General features: G+C 34.0%; 1 protein-coding gene and 1 long non-coding RNA gene across 3 annotated transcripts; one reads left to right on the top strand and one right to left on the bottom strand.

The window, feature by feature from the left end:
• Positions 1-2,762: 2,762 nt before the first annotated feature.
• On the bottom strand, positions 2,763-5,468 carry LOC21402349 (protein NRT1/ PTR FAMILY 8.1). Its single transcript, XM_024171411.1, has 3 exons — positions 5,283-5,468; positions 4,582-5,141; positions 2,763-3,639 (listed from the first exon to the last, which is right to left on the bottom strand). The coding sequence occupies exons 1-3, from the start codon at positions 5,451-5,453 to the stop codon at positions 2,763-2,765; spliced, it is 1,608 nt and encodes a 535-aa protein (XP_024027179.1). The 5' UTR covers positions 5,454-5,468.
• Positions 5,469-10,459: 4,991 nt separating this feature from the next.
• On the top strand, positions 10,460-19,239 carry LOC112093276. 2 transcript variants are annotated; one of them, XR_002902984.1, is made up of 3 exons: positions 10,460-10,689; positions 10,769-10,828; positions 18,806-19,239. It is a non-coding gene; the product is annotated as an uncharacterized LOC112093276 (long non-coding RNA). The 2 variants fall into 2 exon arrangements; XR_002902985.1 differs by lacking the exon at positions 18,806-19,239 and adding an exon at positions 12,913-12,940.

Below are 19,239 nucleotides of genomic sequence, written 5' to 3'. Positions count from 1 at the left end.
TTTTGATAGGTGATAAAAGCAATATGCATCGGAGAATACCATATTCAGGGGGAGTATAACTCGTGGAGATTCAGGGGGAGCGATTTGCAGGAAGGTGTTGCTCATTTTCTAAAATTTTTGCCTTATTTTTGTCAAAAAGGGGGAGTAAGTAGTCTGGAAACTTGATTTGTACAAAAAATATTGTGTTTTAGTTGCTATTATTAGTTTTGCCAAAACAATGCCAAAGGGGGAGATTGTTGGGATTTGTTTCCCAATTTGTGTATTGATTGTAATCGGATTTGATTGACATTATTTTGGGAATGCTTTGCTGGGATGATTACATTTGGAAATATCTATGTAGCTGGCAAGTTTCTTTTGACAAGTTTCAAAAAATCCAGAAATTTGTTTTAGTTTCTATTTTTCTAAGTCAACCATTGATCCAAAGATGGAAAATTGATTTGATTGATTCTTGATTGAGATTTCATAGCTGGATGATCTTCCTATGTTGCCTAAGAACGTGTCCAGGTTCGTTTATCAATTTTGGGAAGATTTCAGAATTAAAGAAGATTGATTCGTCTGGTTTTGAGAAAATTGGCCGTAACAGCTATGTTGCAGTGTTGTTGCAACAAGATCTGCAACAGATGTGGTTCAGCGAATTAATTGAAGATGTGTCAAGCTATTCACAGCTTGCTTATTTATTGAAAGTGTTCCTTAAGTCTTGGTACGCCTCTTGATGAGTTTTTACTGGGTTGTGAGACAGGGGTGAGCACTTGTATTGAGTGAGATGATTTGAGTGTTTTTCGGGAGAAAAACTTTGTTGGAGGGATTCCAATGTTAAAAAGTCGAGGGGATCTTGTTGTTCAAGTCCATTGGGAAATTGCAAGTTCATAGGCGTCTTCTTAGAGAGGGAGTCTCGGGTAGATTAAGTCCAATTGAATTGTAAAAGGGTTCTTAGTAGATTGTTCATCATCTGGGCGTGGCCCCGCGGAGTAGGGTTACCGAACCGCGATACCATTTCTCTCGTGTTCTTTTATTTTATGTCTCTACATTATTCATATTATCTTATAAATTATTAAAAGACTAAAACCGATACTAGCAATGTAGTACTATAAACTTTTTACAACACCTAATCTTTAAAATGATGACTTTTAACACAATTAAAACTCCTGTGTGTGGAAAGAATTGGTCACAAGGATCAAGCCAAAATAAGGAATAAGTTTATTTCCTTAAAAAAGTTACTTTTTTTTGTTCTTCTATTTCTCATTCAAAGACTTATACACTGATCGTTCTTGGAGAGTTTGAGGCCCCGTTCACTTTGTTGATTCGAGTTTTGTTACAGTAAAAAGCTCTCAGAAACAGTCACATCTAACTTTTTTGCTACAGTAAAAAGCTCTCACATAAAATCACATCTCAACTCGAATTAAAAACTCGAATCAGTGAACTAAACGGGCCCTGAGTATTGTAATTCTTCATCAATAAGTTGGATAGTTGTAACGAATTTCCCCAAAGACGTAGATCATTTAAGATTGAACTCGTAAAACACTTGTGTTCAGAATGTGCGCGTGAGTTTCTGAGTTTGCTTATTTACAAATTCTTGGGTCTCTAGAAATTAGAGAGGCTATTAAAATAGGAGAGGTTTAAATGATCATTATTATATTTAGTATCGTTATATTCATTATTGACAAAAATTTTGATGAGTCACAAACAAAAAAAAAATAATGTTTAAATTTATTCTAGATCTGAAGCGAGGATGAAACCGGCCAAATCCTTATTATTTTATTCATCATTGACGGATATTTAAATAAGTTATGAAAATAGTTTAAATTCATTTCAAATTTACCTAAATTTAATCATATTAGAAGATAAACCAAATTTCAAGTTTAAATTCTATTCATCATTGACGTATATATTCTCTTAAAGAGAAATTAGATTGGCTGGCTGATTTGAGCCACCCACTTTAAATAATGACTAAAAATAAAATATTCTAGTGATTGAGGCCCTGCTCGTCTCGTTCATTCAAGTTGAAAATTTAAGTTAAAAAGTGAATTTATGTGAGAGTTATAATTCGAACTATCAAAAACGAATGAGGCCTGAATTCCAATCTCACTTTTTCTGGCTTCTCCACATGATATAAGAAGAGCATACATGGATGGACGCTATGAACGCTTCAATTATTGTAACTAATAATTTTTTTTTTTTTTAAAAAGAAACCAGAAGGCTTTGGGTAATGAGCATGTCTAAGTGAAACCACTGCTTAGTTTGTTTTCTACTTTTTTGTTTTGTTTTCTTTGCTGATATAAACTAGTACTTTTTTTTTTCCACTTTTTTGTTTTGTTTTCTTTGCTGATATAAACTAGTACTTTTTTTTTTTTTCCCCCCTTTACACCGTTCAAGTTTTATCTTCTTAAAAGCTCTTTGAAAAGAAAACGGCCATTCATTTAATTTTGAAAAAGTTGAGACATTCGTCAAATAAAGTAGTTCAACAAGGGCTATTTATGCTCATATCCCTTCTCTTAATTTAATTTTGGTTATACGCTTAGCATAATTTATTTTGTCTAGAAAAGGAAAGGAAGTTATGCTATAAGTAGACATGAATGATAAATTGGTAACTATGACCGAAATCAAATTACTTGAAACGTTAACTACATGTCAATAAAGCAAAGAGATTTAAGTGATTTAACAAAAATCAATGTTCATATACATAATATGCGACAGTAAAAAGCTAAAATCCCATACAAAACGACTTTCTAATTAACACCAACTTTCCATTTTTCCTCACAAAGTCACAACTCAATCATGGTCAAATCTCCGTCTCTCCCACCCCGACGACTATCCCCATAATCATCAAAAACGACGTCATCACTCACACTATTACTTGCCTTACCCCTCCCCTTGTAACTCCAAGCCACCAAAACATATACCACGAAATTAACCCCATTAATTAAGGTCAAAATCCAATAAAAATAATCAAGCTTACTCTTGTTAAGATCATTCCTCAACCACCCTCTCTCCTCCCCACCAGTGAAACGCCCAATGATCTTCACAATCGCCGTGCTCAGCCAGCTCCCGATTCCGATCTCGCTCAAGAACATCGCGCTGCTGATGCTCCTCGTGCCGTCGGTCGCTTCGTCGTAGAAGAACTCCAACTGTCCGACGTACGTGAACACCTCGGCGCTTCCGATGAGGAAGAACTGGGGGCCCAGCCAGAACACGCTGACGGCCGGCAGCGTCGGGTCGTCGCGGCGTTTTCTCTCGACGATTGCGGCGGAGGTGGTGGCGAAGATGGAGACGAAGAGGCCGACGCCCATGCGCTGCAGCGAGGTGATGCCGCGGTGGTGGCCAGTGCGGCGGCGGAGGGTGGGAATTATGAACTTCTCGTATAGGGGGACGAGGACGAGGGCGTTGACCGCACCGAAGATCGGCGCAGAGCCCGAGGGGATCTGTAAGTTCGGGCCGAGGTTGCGGTCCATGATGGAGGCTTGGCTGACGAAGAAGGTTGAGAATTGCGCGAAAGAGATGGAGAGGGCCACCGTGGAGGCCCATACTGGGAGGATTCTGATGAAGAATTTGAGCTCTTCTACTTGGGTCACTGTGCAGAGCCTCCAACGGTTTGTTTTGTCGCATAGTGGGTCTGTTATAACGGCTGCTTTGTCCAGAAACCTTAATTTGACGTTATAACAAACAGATTATCAGGAAAAATGCTGTTATTATGCATAATTTGACTTGAAATGAGCATGCAACAAAAGTAAAACTACGAAAAAAATTAGCGTGCATTCCTAATTAATGTTTAATGTCCCAATAACAAACTGCAGGTTTTAAAAGAAATAGTACCAAAGAAATATTTGTATGATAATTGTTTTTGTTTATCAGGCACGTGGGCAGTGATGAAGAAGTATTTATTTTCACATGGATATCCTATATAATTTATATATTGGAGAACATAGTTGCTACATATGAGCACGACAACAAGAATGGTGAATAAAACTACGAAATAAATTTAATTAGCATGTTACAAAAAACCATTTTATTTTGTCCTGTTTTTACTTTTTAAAGACGTTCAGTGTATTCAGTAAAAAGATTCTCTTTTTAAATACGTTCAGCGTATTCAGTAAAAAGATTCTTTTTTCCTTCCCCCCCTTCTTGTAAGACGTCTTTCTCTAGGACTGTAGTACTACTGTTATATAACAGTTCGAAAGGAGATCATGAACAAGCTTTTCTGGCTTTCTTTACCTTCTTTTTGAATTCCAATTAATTAATGATCAAACCTGAAGAGGTGTGATTCGGAACAGTTGACACTAATAATCATTATTAGGATAGACGCACTTTTGTGAATAGTTCTTAAAAGAGTTATGTAATTGTCAGTCATTTTAGAATCTTTTTTACCTTACTTTTTGACAAAGGAAACAGGGGAGATCTCTTTATCATTTTTTCCTTTATATTCCAGAAAAGAAAATGTAAAAAAATTGAAGGGTATATTTGAACCTACAGTATCTGATCCCATCTAATGATATTAATGCCCATAAATATCCAAATTAACCCAAATCAGAATTGAGAAACAAACCCAGCTAAAGGCGAAAATATTCCTAGAGTTTTATTACCCACCTATATTGTGATGTGTGAGTTAACTTTCGAGCTCCAATGATATCAGACTCTTTAGTCCTGACCTCGTAAAGATCATCTTGACGGTTGACATCTACCCCTCTAAAATGGTTCCTTAGAGCAGCCACAAAGACCTGAAGAAACCTGGTAAATGGGCTTCCCATGGGCTTTTGATAGCGATAGTAGGGAACACCAACAACAATGATGATGATGGACAAGATAATGGCCCCAGCCGGAATTCCAAAGCCCAATTCCCACCCAAACTTGTCCTGTACGTAAACCAGGACTGTTATGGCTAATAGTGCACCCATGTTTATTGCGAAGAAGAACCAGTTGAAGAAGGCGTATTTTTTCAGGGCTTCCTTCTCGTCAGCCTCGTCGAATTGGTCGGCGCCAAACGAGGAAACGCAGGGCTTAATTCCACCAGTACCAAGGGCAATCAGAGACAAAGCCGCGTAAAGGAAAACAGATTGGCCGTCCGTTGCCTTTGTGCATGGTTTGGCCTTGCATGGAGGTGGACGTAGCCTATCTATGGAGGCTGAAAGTGTCAACATCACCATTCCCTGCCATGCATATTGATGAGAATTTCATAATTATATAGATATATATATATATATATATCTAGGATAACTTAGACGTCACATATTTCAAGACATAAATTTGTGGAGCTAGCTACTCTAATTTTATTTTTTCTAGCTAATTACCACAGCATAAATGCAAGAGAAGGTCACAATGGTCTTGAATCGACCCAAGTAAGCGTCGGCCAGGAAAGCTCCAAGGATTGTGAGAACATATGCAGCTCCGATCCAATCGGTGACGATGGTGACGGAATTTGGAAGCGATTTTTGCATTTCTAAAACCAAGTAAGCGACCATGTTTACGCCAATCGCGAAAAAGGCTAACCTCTCCGCTACTTCATTCACTGCCAAATTAATAAGCACATTAGTTTGTTAAATCAATGAAAACAAAAATTAATTCGTATATTGATGAACGAGCATTTCACATCAACATTTCTAATTAAGCTAATTACCTATGATGAAGGGAGAGGCTTTCCATCCTCCAGTCGTTTGCTTTGATGCTATTCTCCCTCGGAAGTCAACGCATCCATTGCTTACCAAATTGCTTATTTGCTGCCAAAAAAAAAAAAAAAAAATCATAATTGGTTGAAACATATATATACACATAATACATGTAGTAGCACTGGAAAAATGTTACGACGTGGTATTAAACGTAGTAAAGCGAAATGCCATTACCTCCTTATTTTGGTCGACGAAATATTCAAACTTTTCCAAAGAGGGCTGGTAAAAGGACTTATCATATGGGTCGCTAGTTTTCTCCATAGAGGATCTAGTGCTGGGTTAATTTTTCAGCGGTACGGCCTTTATGTTTTCTGCGATCAAGAAGCTCTGATTATGTAATCCAAGTATGTACGAGAGTGGGATTTCATATAAGATTACTGTTATTATTTGTTGCTCTGAAATCATATAAAATTAATTAGCTCAGTTTGACCTTGATGTGTTTGTCCAAATGCAAGTTTCGGCCAAGCATTTGGTCGTCTCTGCGCGTATTTTGGGCTAATTTGGCCAAATATGGATGTTTTGTGATGGGACGGCAGATTATAAAGAGATTTTGATATCCTGTATTGTGGGGGTTCATCCAAATTACATTTCCATCGCAAATAAAAATTGTGGCAATTAATTAGCTACCGGGCGAGTATTACGATGGTAGAATTGTGTTCCTAAGACTCTAGACCAAAAGATTCTATTCAAAGTGCCGTCCGTCCAAGTACAAGTCAAAGTGCGTCTCTTCAGCTGTTGAGAAGAACTTTTGGTTCAATAACTATGGGTATCTATCCAAGTAATTACATAAAACGTCTATTACGAAATTTTTAAATTTAGAAATGTCTACTGTTATACAATATTATAAAAATATCTATTTGTTATAAATATAGGACTTATTATACCTATTATACCCTTTTCATATATTTTGAGCACTTTTTTTTTTTACATAATTAAGTGGATATCTTGATTCATTTTATTTTCCAGTTTCTTTTTTAGTTGACATTGCCTTTTTTTTTTTTTTTTTTTTTTTTGTTGAGGTGATAATTAATACGATATTTTTGTGATTAAATGACTTATTGAGTTGACTGACTGACTTCATTTTCCCTTCCATATTTATATTTTGAATTTTAGTTTAAAACTCAATTATGCTCAACGTTTCAGTTCTACTCCATATTCACTCATTTTACCTTCCTATTTGCTTGGTTTTTCTTTCCACCAGGTTTGCTTGTCCCTTTTTTTCGTTTCCTGCAAGTTGATTCTTCTTTTTCTTTTTGTTCTATATAGATGTACTTTTTAAGTTCATGGACGATTTAAATTTTTAGTTGAGGTCTGCTTTATTGTCTTCTTTCTCCTTCATTCTCTTTTTTGTTTGTTTGTGTTTAATTAGGTGGGTGTATTCTCTGTTATTTGCTTTAATGTTTCTATTATGTTTTTAATGTTTTGTTTTTTCATTTTTTCGATTTTTTTTTAAACTTGCTCATTTTCATTGTTTAATTATATTATCATTACAACAAGGAAAATGAATTCATTATTTTCGTAATGACATTATGATTATTATATAAATCGTCATTCTTTACATTATTGTTTTTATTATGTATATAAATTTTATATTCTTTTTCACAATTTATTATCATTTTACATCTTGTTTATATTATTTTATTTATTCTGCTTCATTATGTAATTATCATTCAAATAGTGAATGTGTGAATTAATAAAATTGAGCTTTATTTTCTCCCTTAGAAATATGATAGTTGCTATTTCAAAATAATGAAATTGATCTTATTTTATCCCTTACAATCATGAAATGTCTTTCTTTATGTGTTTATATATATATATATATCGTGTATTCGTGTTGTTTCAAATTTTTTTACAAACTTTTATATTTAATCCGTTTCATTATGATATCTCTATTAAAATAATGAAATGCTTATTATTGAGTACATTTTCATGTTTCTAATGTATTATAAGTTATATTTCATAATGATATTATCATTATGTTAATGAAAATATATACTCATTTGTACATTATGGTGTTTCTTCGGTATTATATTCATTTTAATAATGAAGATTAATATACCACATTTTTCATCTTTCATACTTTAAGAACTCGCTAGATGATTGCTATTTCGTTATAAATTATTATATTCATTATTGTTTGTAATGATATTGTCATTATAGTAATGAAAAATCTTTCTTTATGAGTTCGTGCCTCATGTATTGTTGTCATTTCAGATTTCTTGTGAACTTTTATCATTAGTCTGTTTTATAATGACGTCTCTGTTAAAATAATGAAAATGCTTATTCTTGATACATTCATGTTTATTATGTTTGACAAATTCTATTTCATAATGATATTATCGTTATCTTAATGAAAATACATATTCATTTATATATGGTAGAGGGAGTTGTGGAAGGACGTCGTTTTATGGAGTTGGTGAATTTATTTTTTTTAATTAAATAGTTGTGTTCAAATGGAACGCATTTTTCTAATATTTTTGAAGAAAATGATGTGATGCTTTTATTATTTTTTAAAGAAATTTTATCTTTATTTAAATAGACATCTTTGTAATATTCAAGTTTCATTTGACTTTCGTATTCACATTAATCAAATTATGATTTTATTTTGAAGACTTTTCTATTTTGATGTTTTATTATTTTTTTTCCTTTTCTCTCATATAAGAATATAAACGTCTTTATATGCTAGTGGATAGTTTTCTAAATAAATAAATAAGTATATATTTTTAGATTTAGATGCTCAAAATAGACGTTTAGGTAGATAACCCGTATCTATCATATGGGCGTAAAGGTCTTGGACCGAAAAGGACTATGTTCCTTGGGCCTATGGATCGTAGCCCAAAAGAACTGAATGGTCGGAGTAACGGAAGCGATCTGTTTGGGTCATTACTCGTAAACGCATGTAAGCATTTTCTTTACGACAAAAAAAAAAAAAAAAAAAGTTATTACGGAAAACCGTTGTAAACTTTTTTTTTAACAAAAAAAAAAAAAAAAAAAAAAAAAAAAGAAAACAAAAAAAAGAAAGAATAAATAAAGTTGTGTCTCTTTTTCCGCTAGGTAAATTGAAGAGTGGGAATTAAAATTTTATTGAGGAAAAGCAGTATGTGTAGCTCCGTTTATATTAACTACTAACGAGTAAGGATGGACTAAACAAGTCTTTTCTTATTGGGTTTCGACACTTATATATTTATTTTTGTGCTTTATTCGTCTTCACTGGTGGATCTAATAAATGTCTGGTGTCAAATTCCTTTGTAAGTTGTGGTTGTTAGTCTTTAATTATAAGCACATATTTTAACCACCATACTCATAAATCCCAAAGAACTATCATGCTAAATTACCAAGAAAAGTAGAGGAAGTGTACCTGACTCCATAATAGCAACAATTGACACTACTGCGGAATTACTACGACGATTGACTAACGAGTTATTGTCTTCCTCAGTTAAATCTCCAGAGTCCTGAATGAGGTGCATTCTCTCTAGATGGGAAAGAGGAAAAATGACTAAATGATTTGCCGTATTGTGGACCATAACCTATAAGTCCTTATATACTTATCCCATTAGGCTCCTATTAAACCTTATTGTGAAAAACTCAAGAAAATCCTAAAGTAGAAATTTTAATTGTAAAATTTAACGTAAGATTTTTCTTGTGAAACTTATATTTACTACCTTTATAATGGGTTGTAAACTTCCATATGAGATGGTATATGTATTGAGACGATTATGTAATTTTTATTAAATAATCATTATTATGATTAATTATGATCAAGTTCTGTTAGAAGTTATGAATTAACATGAATTTTGATGATTAAAAAATTTCTTGTTGACTTTCTTTAAGGATCTAAATAAGGGTCCAATAAGAAAAGAATATGGGAAATTCAAGTCATACAACTTAACTGAAATTCAGACGTTAAGTATAAAATTTTTGTCATATGGATATTGTTTGATGATTGTTTAAATTATTTCATGAATATTTAAACCCAGTATCAATGATTGCTACTATCATGTTCGTGAAAAAATATATAAATGAGGCGATGATGTATTGGTCAAACAATAATGCCCATTTTCATGAATGAGTCACATTAGACTCTTCGGTGACTTAATAGGAAGTCAACCTCAATAGAATTTTTCAATAGCAGTTCTTTAGTGCAAGAAATCCTTGAGAGGATTAACACCTTACGATGTATGATCTTTCTTCCAAATAAGTGTGTTAAAATACCTTGGAATTATGCCCATTTCTATTTTAAGAAGAAATTGTTTTACAATTGGCTTAATTAAGTGAGTTTAGTTAGAATACATGATTAGGAAGATATTTAGATCAATGGACCATTATAGACAAGGTTTAGAATCAAGGGTCTAGATTAGGTCTAATATTTAAGTTTGACCAATGGTGTCGATTAAGTCTTACAAGATCAAACAATTGATATTAAAGATGATTTTGATGAGATGGTGTAGGATATGATTTGATTAGATCAACCGTGGAGATTTATTAGAGAATGAATGGATGGTTGAGATTCAATAGAAGGAAACATATTGACCAAAATTTTAAAAGATAGATAAATGGAGTATGCATGGCTTTCATGCAACCTTAGACAAGGTTTATGTATGGTCTTAAAGGAGAAGAGATGTCACTTTCAAAGTATATAAAGCATGCTATATGAGACAAACTTTGCACTAACCAATCAAGTAGCTAATTTTTACTCTCTCCCTCTCTCTTCTTTGATTCCTCGCGTTCCCCCTTTCTTTTTTCCCTCTCTATAGCTGAGGTCTCGGCTCATTTAGAGACAAAAATTTGTTCCAAATGTGTCCTCCCATGACCCCTCCTTTATAAGGAAAAAGATGGAACCAAAAACTCTACTTCCTTCACTCATTTTTCTCTCGCACTCTCACTCTTGTAAGCTAGAAAACTCTCCTCAAATTTCTCATTTGCACCCAAGCCTCTTCACAGCCCAATCTCTCTTGATTCTCCCCCAAATCTCTAAAACACCACTTCTAAGAAGCTTGGATGGAGAAGTCTACAAACTAAAGATGTTAGCAAGGTAAATGTTTAAGATTCTAGTCTTATAGTTGATTTTCTTCTCTTTATTTGGGTATAAACTAACTAGAGTTTGTTTAAAGGAGATCAAGAAGGTTTGGAGCGTAAAAGGAAAGGAGAACCCCAACCTAGAGAAGGAAGAGGTATAGATCTAAACAAGAAACCCTAGATCTAGTTGTACTTGAGGATATGTCTTATAGAAATATGATTTTCGTCTAAGTCTTGAAAATAGAATAAAAATATATTTTTATGGCATGAAAATAGAGAGAATGAATCACAAACTAGGCTTTTGAATCACTTGATTTGAGTTTAAAATTTTAGAGTTATGGTTTGTTCAAGATTAGTGTCCTGCACAGTGATCACTGTGACCAGTCAGGATAACGTCTATATTTAGACGTGTTAGGAGTAAACTCTGGGCACGATATTTTAAGCCTAAATAGAAGGCATCATAAGCTTTCTACTGATATATCATGTACCCTGATACAAATTTTGTACAATTTATTATGAATTTTCGAAGGCAGGTTACCGAATCAGAAAATTGGTGCACAGACCCGAGACTAAGTTATCCAATTGGATGAGTTAGGAGTTGAATCTGGTAAAACTATTTTAATGGCAGTTGATACGACATATAAGGACACTTGTGTTAAAATTTGAGAATAAATGGAGTAGAAACGAACCCAGAAACATGATTTAGAAACATGAACCGAAAAACTAGAAAAAAAAAATGGAGAGTCCAAAGTGCTAAGTTGCATTTTCTGCAATTATTAATATTTAGGGGTTGTTTAGGATGTTATTCCACTGCCTCAAATGAGAGAAAACTAAAGGATTAAACTCCTTATAAGTTAATTATCCGGTAAGAGGTCTAAACTATAAAAGTTGTAATTCGAGACCATTTCACAAATTAACAAACCTTAAGTGAAATAGAGGTTAAGGTTCTGTGTGAAAATGCTTCTTAAACCCAAATAATATGTTTTGAGTGAGTAAATGACTTAAATTGGAGTCTGAAACCCAATAAGCCTGTACAGGGGCAAAAGTGTCCATTTTACTACTGTTAAAGGATAAAAGGTAATTTTATCATACCCACAATATCTCTACGACTTAGATCTATATAATAGTTGATTATAATATTAAATTTAAACTTAGAGAGAGTTTGGGTCCAAGCAAAATTTAGAATTGGGCCTCTAAAGGCCTAAATTGATAAAGTTCACTTAGTGTAGAAATGGAGAAAGAGGGAAATAGGCCAAGACTTGAGATGAATTAAAATTAATAGGCCAATAGTTTACATAAGTTAATAAATAGGTCAAATTACTGTTTTCGTCATAACTTATATGGTTATGAACCATAACTTGACAAGTTATTGTCCATAACTTATGTGGTTATGAACCATAACTTGACAAATTATGGCCTATTAATTTCTATAACTAAAAATTAGCCTATATACTTTCTTAAGATTTTCATATTGGCATATTTCTTACTATTTCTAGTGTAGAAATGACCATTCCGAAGCCTCAAAAATTGGGCCTAAGGCCCAACACTAATTCTAGAAAGGTCACAAGTTAAACAAGGGCCTTCATGGGCCCAAGGAACCCAAATCATATTTAGCGACTCTAGTGTCAACCCAAAAAGATGAACGATTTCTTAAAATCCACATCTATGATTAAGTAAATTAATTAATTTATTTTGTAAATAAATAAATAAATTAATGAATCAAGAAAATATTTTTCTAAACAAAAAAAGAAATCCGAAAACTATTTGAATTCACTTTAAATAATTATTAAATTAGGATTTACTTAATTATTTTATACAACTAATTGTTATTTTAAGAAAATGTTTTGTTTAAGTAATTATTAATTAATTATTCACTGACAATTAATTAATAACGATTTGAAATGATTGACTTTTAAATGCGTTAGTTATTAATTAATTTAATTATTCCCAATTAAATTTTTACTTAATTATATTTAATTAATAATAATTAAAGGTAATTTATATTTTAAGAACGTCAATTAGGAATTGATTGAGTATAATTAATTAATAATTAATCGTGGTTGTGTAATTATTTCTTTAATATTTTATTAAATCTAGAATTAATTAAATAGTTAAAAAGGTATAGATTAAGATGTTAGATTTACTAGAGCTAGATAAAAGGAATTAAGTGTCCTGGAATAACTGGTCTATGAGAGTCAATCTAGGACCTTATTCTAATGATGAGAGTATTGTGAATCAGGACAAATAATTGGCTAACGATAGACGAGGTCAGTTGGTTTGCGGACTAGTTACAAGCAAAATAAGTGAGTACAAACCTCACCTACAACATGAATGTGTTTTTAAACAGATATGTTCAAAAAATTGCCTTTTTGTATTGTGCAAATTCTCTATAGTATTATAAAAATAGAGAGATCTTAATAAATTCGATATATTTTATTAATGAAGACTTTCGTCTTTAAATAGGCTACAATAAAGATAATAATCCCAAAAGATAAGAAACTAATATGCTAATCCTAATCCTAAATAAAACACATCTATTCTATCAGAAAATAAGATTGACGTTATCCAAAGTTTAACTAAACCTAATAGGATTTGAATTTCTTCCACACTCCCCCTCAAGCTTGGCTGTAGATGTTGATGAGGTCAAGCTTGCCTACAAGTACCTCAAGGGTTTGTTCGGATAGCCCTTTTGTGAGTAGATCAGCTAGTTGATGAGATGTAGGCACGTATTCAATTCTGATAACGTCTTCATCAAGTTTTTCTTTAATAAAATGTCAATCTACTTCCACATGTTTAGTCCTATCATGATGAACAAGATTATGAGCTATACTGATAGTTGACTTTTTATCACAGTAAAGCCGCATAGGTTCTTCAAAGTCAATTTTCAACTCTTTCATCACTCTTCTTATCCAAACGAGTTCACAAACTCCATGAGCCATAGTTCTATACTCAGCTTCTACACTGCTTCTAGCAACAACTGATTGTTTTTTACTGCGCCAAGTCACCAGATTCCCTTACAATAAGGTACAATATCCAGATGTTGATTTTTGATCATCAATGGATCCAGCCCAATCTGCATCAGTGAATGCTTTCACTATTCGATCATCAGTTTTTGCAAAAAATAAGCCTTTTCCAGGTGTTTGCTTCAAGTATCTCAAGATTCTATACACTGCATCAAGATGTCCTTGACACGGTGCGTGCATATATTGACTTACTAAACTCACTGCAAAGGCAATATCAGGTCTCGTATGTGAAAGGTAGATGAGTTTTCCAACAAGACGTTGATAATTTCCCTTGTCGACTGGTGCAAAACAAAAGTGACAACAAGACAAGAAGAATGAGCTAAAACAGAAAAAGCTAATGCATACTTTGTGGATGAATTCTCAAGAGATTTTTGTGTCCTTACTAAACGGGTTAGAAGTACAGCCTAAAGAAACACATGATTTCCAGCCAAGTGCTGATCGCAAATTCAAGAGATTGCTTCGTCTCTGCTTGGACCTTTCTTGTGTGTGTGTGAAAAACCAAGTGCCAAATCATCAATGTCACACTAGTTAGGACCATGTGCATGTGTTCTACATCAATTTCTTCTAATTATAAGTTCAAACCCTATAAGCTTGCTTTTCTCAACTCTCTCCACTAATTTAAATCAACACACCACTAAGAATCAATAGGACTTCATTAGGTTTGTAAATCTAGGCAAGGGTGAAGGTAGGATGGAAGGTGAAATTTTGGCTCAACTCATCTAAAGCACATAGCACTTTAGCACCTCGTAGACATACATAACATTCCCACGCAACTCCCCCAAACTCAAGTTTTATTTTCCCTTGTCCACCATATATGTTTTTATTTCTAAATACCCTTTTATTGTACTCTTCTATATTATTATTATTTTTTTAAAACTACCAAGAATTGCCAACTTGTCTTTTTACGCGAATGTCAACATTGGTAATGAAGTCACCCGGTTACTCAACGAGTTACAAATCAAGGCGCACTTGTCTTTTTTTTTATCATCAATGTCAACTTATCTTTTTTTGCACTTTATGTTATGGTGTCCTAATTTCTCCTTTTTTTGACCTAAGGGGTAGTTGCTAAGTTAGCACTTTATGCGCTTTCTCACTTAAGCCTTTCCTCTTCTCACACATCATAAGAAATGAGCTCATTGAGAGTCCATTTGCCCATTTAGGTGTTGTAACTTACTTTAAATTTGACCATATTGTGGATGAAGAAAATTCAAAACTAAATGCACGAGCTAGTCCTCAGACAGCTTTTAAATTTAGTGCCTTGAAACTTTGAAGCGAGATTAGACATTTCCATAATATACTACCTTATATTCCATTTTCCTTTTTACTTACAAGATTGCTCAAAAGCATACCTATTTCAGCCTTTTCATTTTATAGCAAAATGTTATCAATATCCTTAAGGAACTTCTTAGTACGTTACTCCTCAAACATAGTGCTCGTGAAGGTTTCCTTCAAGATCATTGAACTCATGCGATTAAAACGATCCCTCTTCTCTAAGTCCCTTTAAACCTGAAAAGAACTTTCAGCAGTGAGAGTAGGAGGGACGTTCAATCCGAAGCGCAAGGTCAAGATCTATGCAACTGAGAACAATCATAATGTTCTCTTTCCAATTCTTAAAGTTTGTGCCGTTAAACACAATAATAGACTTGATATTGGCATATATTCTACAAGCAGAAGTAAAAACTATACAGAGAATCAAAACAAAATAACAAGCTCACAATCTATATTAAATATGTCATAACATAAGCATAATCATTCAATAATTAAAATGCATACATGACATAATTAAACAATCCATATAATGGTGGGCCAAATCATAAGATACCTAATATTGACATCTAGTCTTTGGATGAAGACATCAACTTGTAAGTGGTACTCTCAACGCAGTAATTAAATACTGACAATTAATCTTGTCAAACAATAACCTTTCTTTGGACCGACTATTGTTCACATGGAAAACTTTATAATTGTCACGTATTTATTACCACATGTGTGTCTATAATTTGGCCAAACAATAACATTCCTTTAGGCCGGTCACAATTCGCATAAAATAACAAACACACAAAATCTTAATATTTAGTGTTTGGGCAAAAATATCCACAGTAAGTGCTACTTTTTGTATAGTAATAAAATATTGACAATTAGTACTGTCAAACAATAAACCTTTTTTTAGACTGACTTAATGCCCACATGGATAAATACTTGATAATCATCACATATTTAGTACCACAGATATGTCTATTATTTGGCCAAATAATAGTCTTCTTTTGAGCTGATCATTATTTGCATAAATAATAAGCATACACATCTTAATATTTCAAAATAATTTAACTTCTGCAATAGAGTTTACTTTGACAACATATTATTTCAATTAATCAATTTTAAAATATAAGATAAATAGTGCAAAAACTGGAGTAAAATAATAATTAAATATAAAAAACTAAAATTTTATTTTATTTAATCAAATATTTATTTTTTAATTAATTTTCACTTAATTCTTTAGTGGGTTAAAAGTACCCAAAACACCCCAAAAAAAACACCAAAATGGGCTTTAAATGCCCAAATTGCCACAAAATGGCATTTAAAAATGCCTCATTCGTGTCTCCAAAGAGCCGGCTAAGTCACATGCTCAATTGGGTATGTGTTCCTTGTCCGGCCCACATCTCTGGGCTGCAAAGCCTAGAGGGTTGCTAACTGCAACCAGAAGCTTCATGCGGCCAAACAGCCGCCACATCCAGATGCCGCAGCCGGACGGCCGCAGCTGTCCCGATTCGGCATGGCCTGACGGCCGCGACCAGAGAACACTGATGCTGGCGGGGCGGAGGCCGCCGCCGGCTAAATCCTTAATTTTTTTTTTGTGTTTCCTAAGGCGGCCAAACAACCGCCAATCTCTCATTGTCGCGGCCTGACAGTCGTGGCCGGATTCTGCTTCCGGCCATATCTCTTAAATCCTCAAAACATAATCTCAAAGAATTCCAAATAAACCGACGGCAAATTAAAACTTATGTGTGTATATATATTCTTCACTTAAGACCTTTACAAATGATTCAGAAAACCAAGGGAATCCATTGAGAAGCAAACCAAATATATACACTGAATATTCAATATATTGAAGATGCCGAAACAAAACGAACGGTAAACTAAAAGGCCAAACCGAATGATATATATAAACGAATTATATATAGTATCATATACCATTCATAGAGAATATCAATAAAGGAAGCAAAACCATATGGCCGAACAATATTGTACATGGCAAACTGTATATATGCATCAATTTCACACTATATATCAACGAGGAAAAAAGTTTCTGAAATCGATATCAACGGAACTGATATAAAAGGAGCAAAATTGATATATGGCCGAGAATAGGAAATTTTGATAAATATCTTTTAAAATGCATGAATTAAGATTTTTATGAGTTAAAGTATAAAATTATTGTTGCTTCACATCGTAATAGCTTAAGATTTTAGGATGAATTGGTAAACTAACATGATATCAGAGCGGGAAATCCTGAGTTGAAACCCCCGTAATTGCACTCTTTGTCCCCATTTAAATTGTCATCATGTATTGGGTCTTTAATATATCTCGGGCTTAAAATTTACGTGTTGGGCTTTCTAATTAATTTACCTACACGATTGCTTATTGTGCAGTCCACGCGTGAGGGAGAGTGTTAAAGTATAAAACTATTGTTGGCCCCCTCCTAACAGCTTAAGCTTTTATTTATTCTTAATTCATAACATTTTTAGTCAAATAATTACACTAATAAAAAGGGTATTTATTAAGAACAATAAGTAAATGTACAGACTTACGCACTAAAGGTAAATTTTCTATTTTTTTCTTACATATCACCAAAGAAAGCTATATGGCCGAAGCACTGTATGGCCAAAAACAACAAACGAAAAATTGGTGAAAAATCTCTTAATAATTTAACATAATGATCACTTTGATACAACTTATTAGTCTTTAATTATAAACATAGATTTTAACCACCATATTCATAAATTTAAAAAACCATCATGCTAAACTACTAAAAAAAATAGAAGAAACGTACATGAATCCATTATAGTAACAATCGACACTATTGTCAAATTAATACGATGATTGACTAACCGGTTATTATCTTTTTCAGTCAAATCTCCAAAGTTGACGTATTAGAAATCATAACATGTAAGCCCTTATATACTTATCTCATTAAACTCTCATTAAACTTTATCGAATAAGTATTGAGTATCTACTCAATTATCTCATATTCTCTTAGATGGAAAAATACAACAAATAACATATTTTATAATCAAATGTGCTTTTCCACATTTACCCTTTCGTTTAGGGTTTTCTTTTCTTTCTTCCTCACAGAAACCAAGCCAGCTGCCCTCTCTCTCTCCCTTTCTCTTCCCCTCTTCGACTCATCTCTCTCTCTTTCGCATCTCTCTCATCTACAAACCCTAGCCCTAATCTCAGCTGATGCCGCCGCGTCCTCCAAAGTAGTCGGCGGAGCATGAGTCGCGACAACAAATGTCCCGATAGTGTTCCGGTCTGAAGCGCACAGATCTCCGACGACCGAAGGTTTGCGATTCCGATCCGCCATTCCAGTCGGCTTCATGAGGCTATATTTCATGCAGCCTCCATCGCAATGTTGCTTGCAACAGCGAGGACGAAGCTCTGTCGCGCTTCTTCTCTCGCCTCCGTCACGAATCAGCTTCGGAGAAGATGAGCTGAGTTGTGAATCGACGTCAGAGAAGAAGACTTCACCAGGAAGTCGCAAAGCTGGTTCCTCGTCATCCTTTCAATTTCACCGTCATGGACTTCGCCGGGAAGCTGCGTTGTTGATTTTCATTTTTATTTTCTTTTGCCGTGGATGAGATTTGGTGGTTTGATAGTTTTATTTGTTTCCAGAGAAATGTCGTTGATGTTCATATTACCGATTTGAGTTTTTAATTTCACTTTTATTATAATTAAAAATTTTAATAAAAAGTCATATATAAATTTTTCTATTTTAAAACCTTTCATACAAATATTTTTAGAAAAATGTAATATTACGGGAAAAAAAATAAGTCCTAACCTCTATCTCACCCTAACATCTCTCTGACTCTCACCTATTTTTTTTTCCAGTCCAGCCTCTTCTTTCTCGTCTAGTCTGGCACTGCTCTTCCGTCGACCATGCCGTTATCGCCTACCATTCAACTACGTTGTTGGACTTTCCTTTAGAAAAAAAAAAAAGGGAACTACTGCAAATCGAGGGAGGAAAGAGAAAGAGCCGCCACCGTCGCCGCGCAAGCTCAACCTTATTGGGAGACCTTCTGTCACGAGCCCAGCAGCTGTCAATCCTTTAGGTTGTCACCGCTCAAATTCCTCTGTGGAAAACCTGAATATTCGTCGTCCAGATCTCTCCAAGCCTCCCGCTGGTTCAATACCAGACCGCCGCCGCCTCCCATCAACACAATATCCTCTCAAGGCTGCTACGCACTTGCACAAGTTGGTCACTTTCTTGGGCCAAGTACTATTGTTTGGAGTTTTTCGTATTCTGATCGTCAAAGTTTGATTGT

This window comes from Morus notabilis, unplaced genomic scaffold, assembly GCF_000414095.1.
Source record: "Morus notabilis unplaced genomic scaffold, ASM41409v2 Scaffold262, whole genome shotgun sequence".
Lineage (NCBI taxonomy): Eukaryota > Viridiplantae > Streptophyta > Magnoliopsida > Rosales > Moraceae > Morus > Morus notabilis.
This window is presented reverse-complemented; position numbering and strand designations above follow the sequence as displayed.

Coding starts and splice junctions, on each gene's coding strand:
- LOC21402349 (XM_024171411.1), bottom strand. CDS start 5,453: ATGGTCGCTTACTTGGTTTTAGAAATGCAAAAATCGCTTCCAAATTCC. Junction 5,142..5,282: donor TCTCTTGCATTTATGCTGTG/GTAATTAGCTAG, acceptor TATGCATGGCAG/GGAATGGTGATGTTGACACT. Junction 3,640..4,581: donor ACTCACACATCACAATATAG/GTGGGTAATAAA, acceptor CGTCAAATTAAG/GTTTCTGGACAAAGCAGCCG.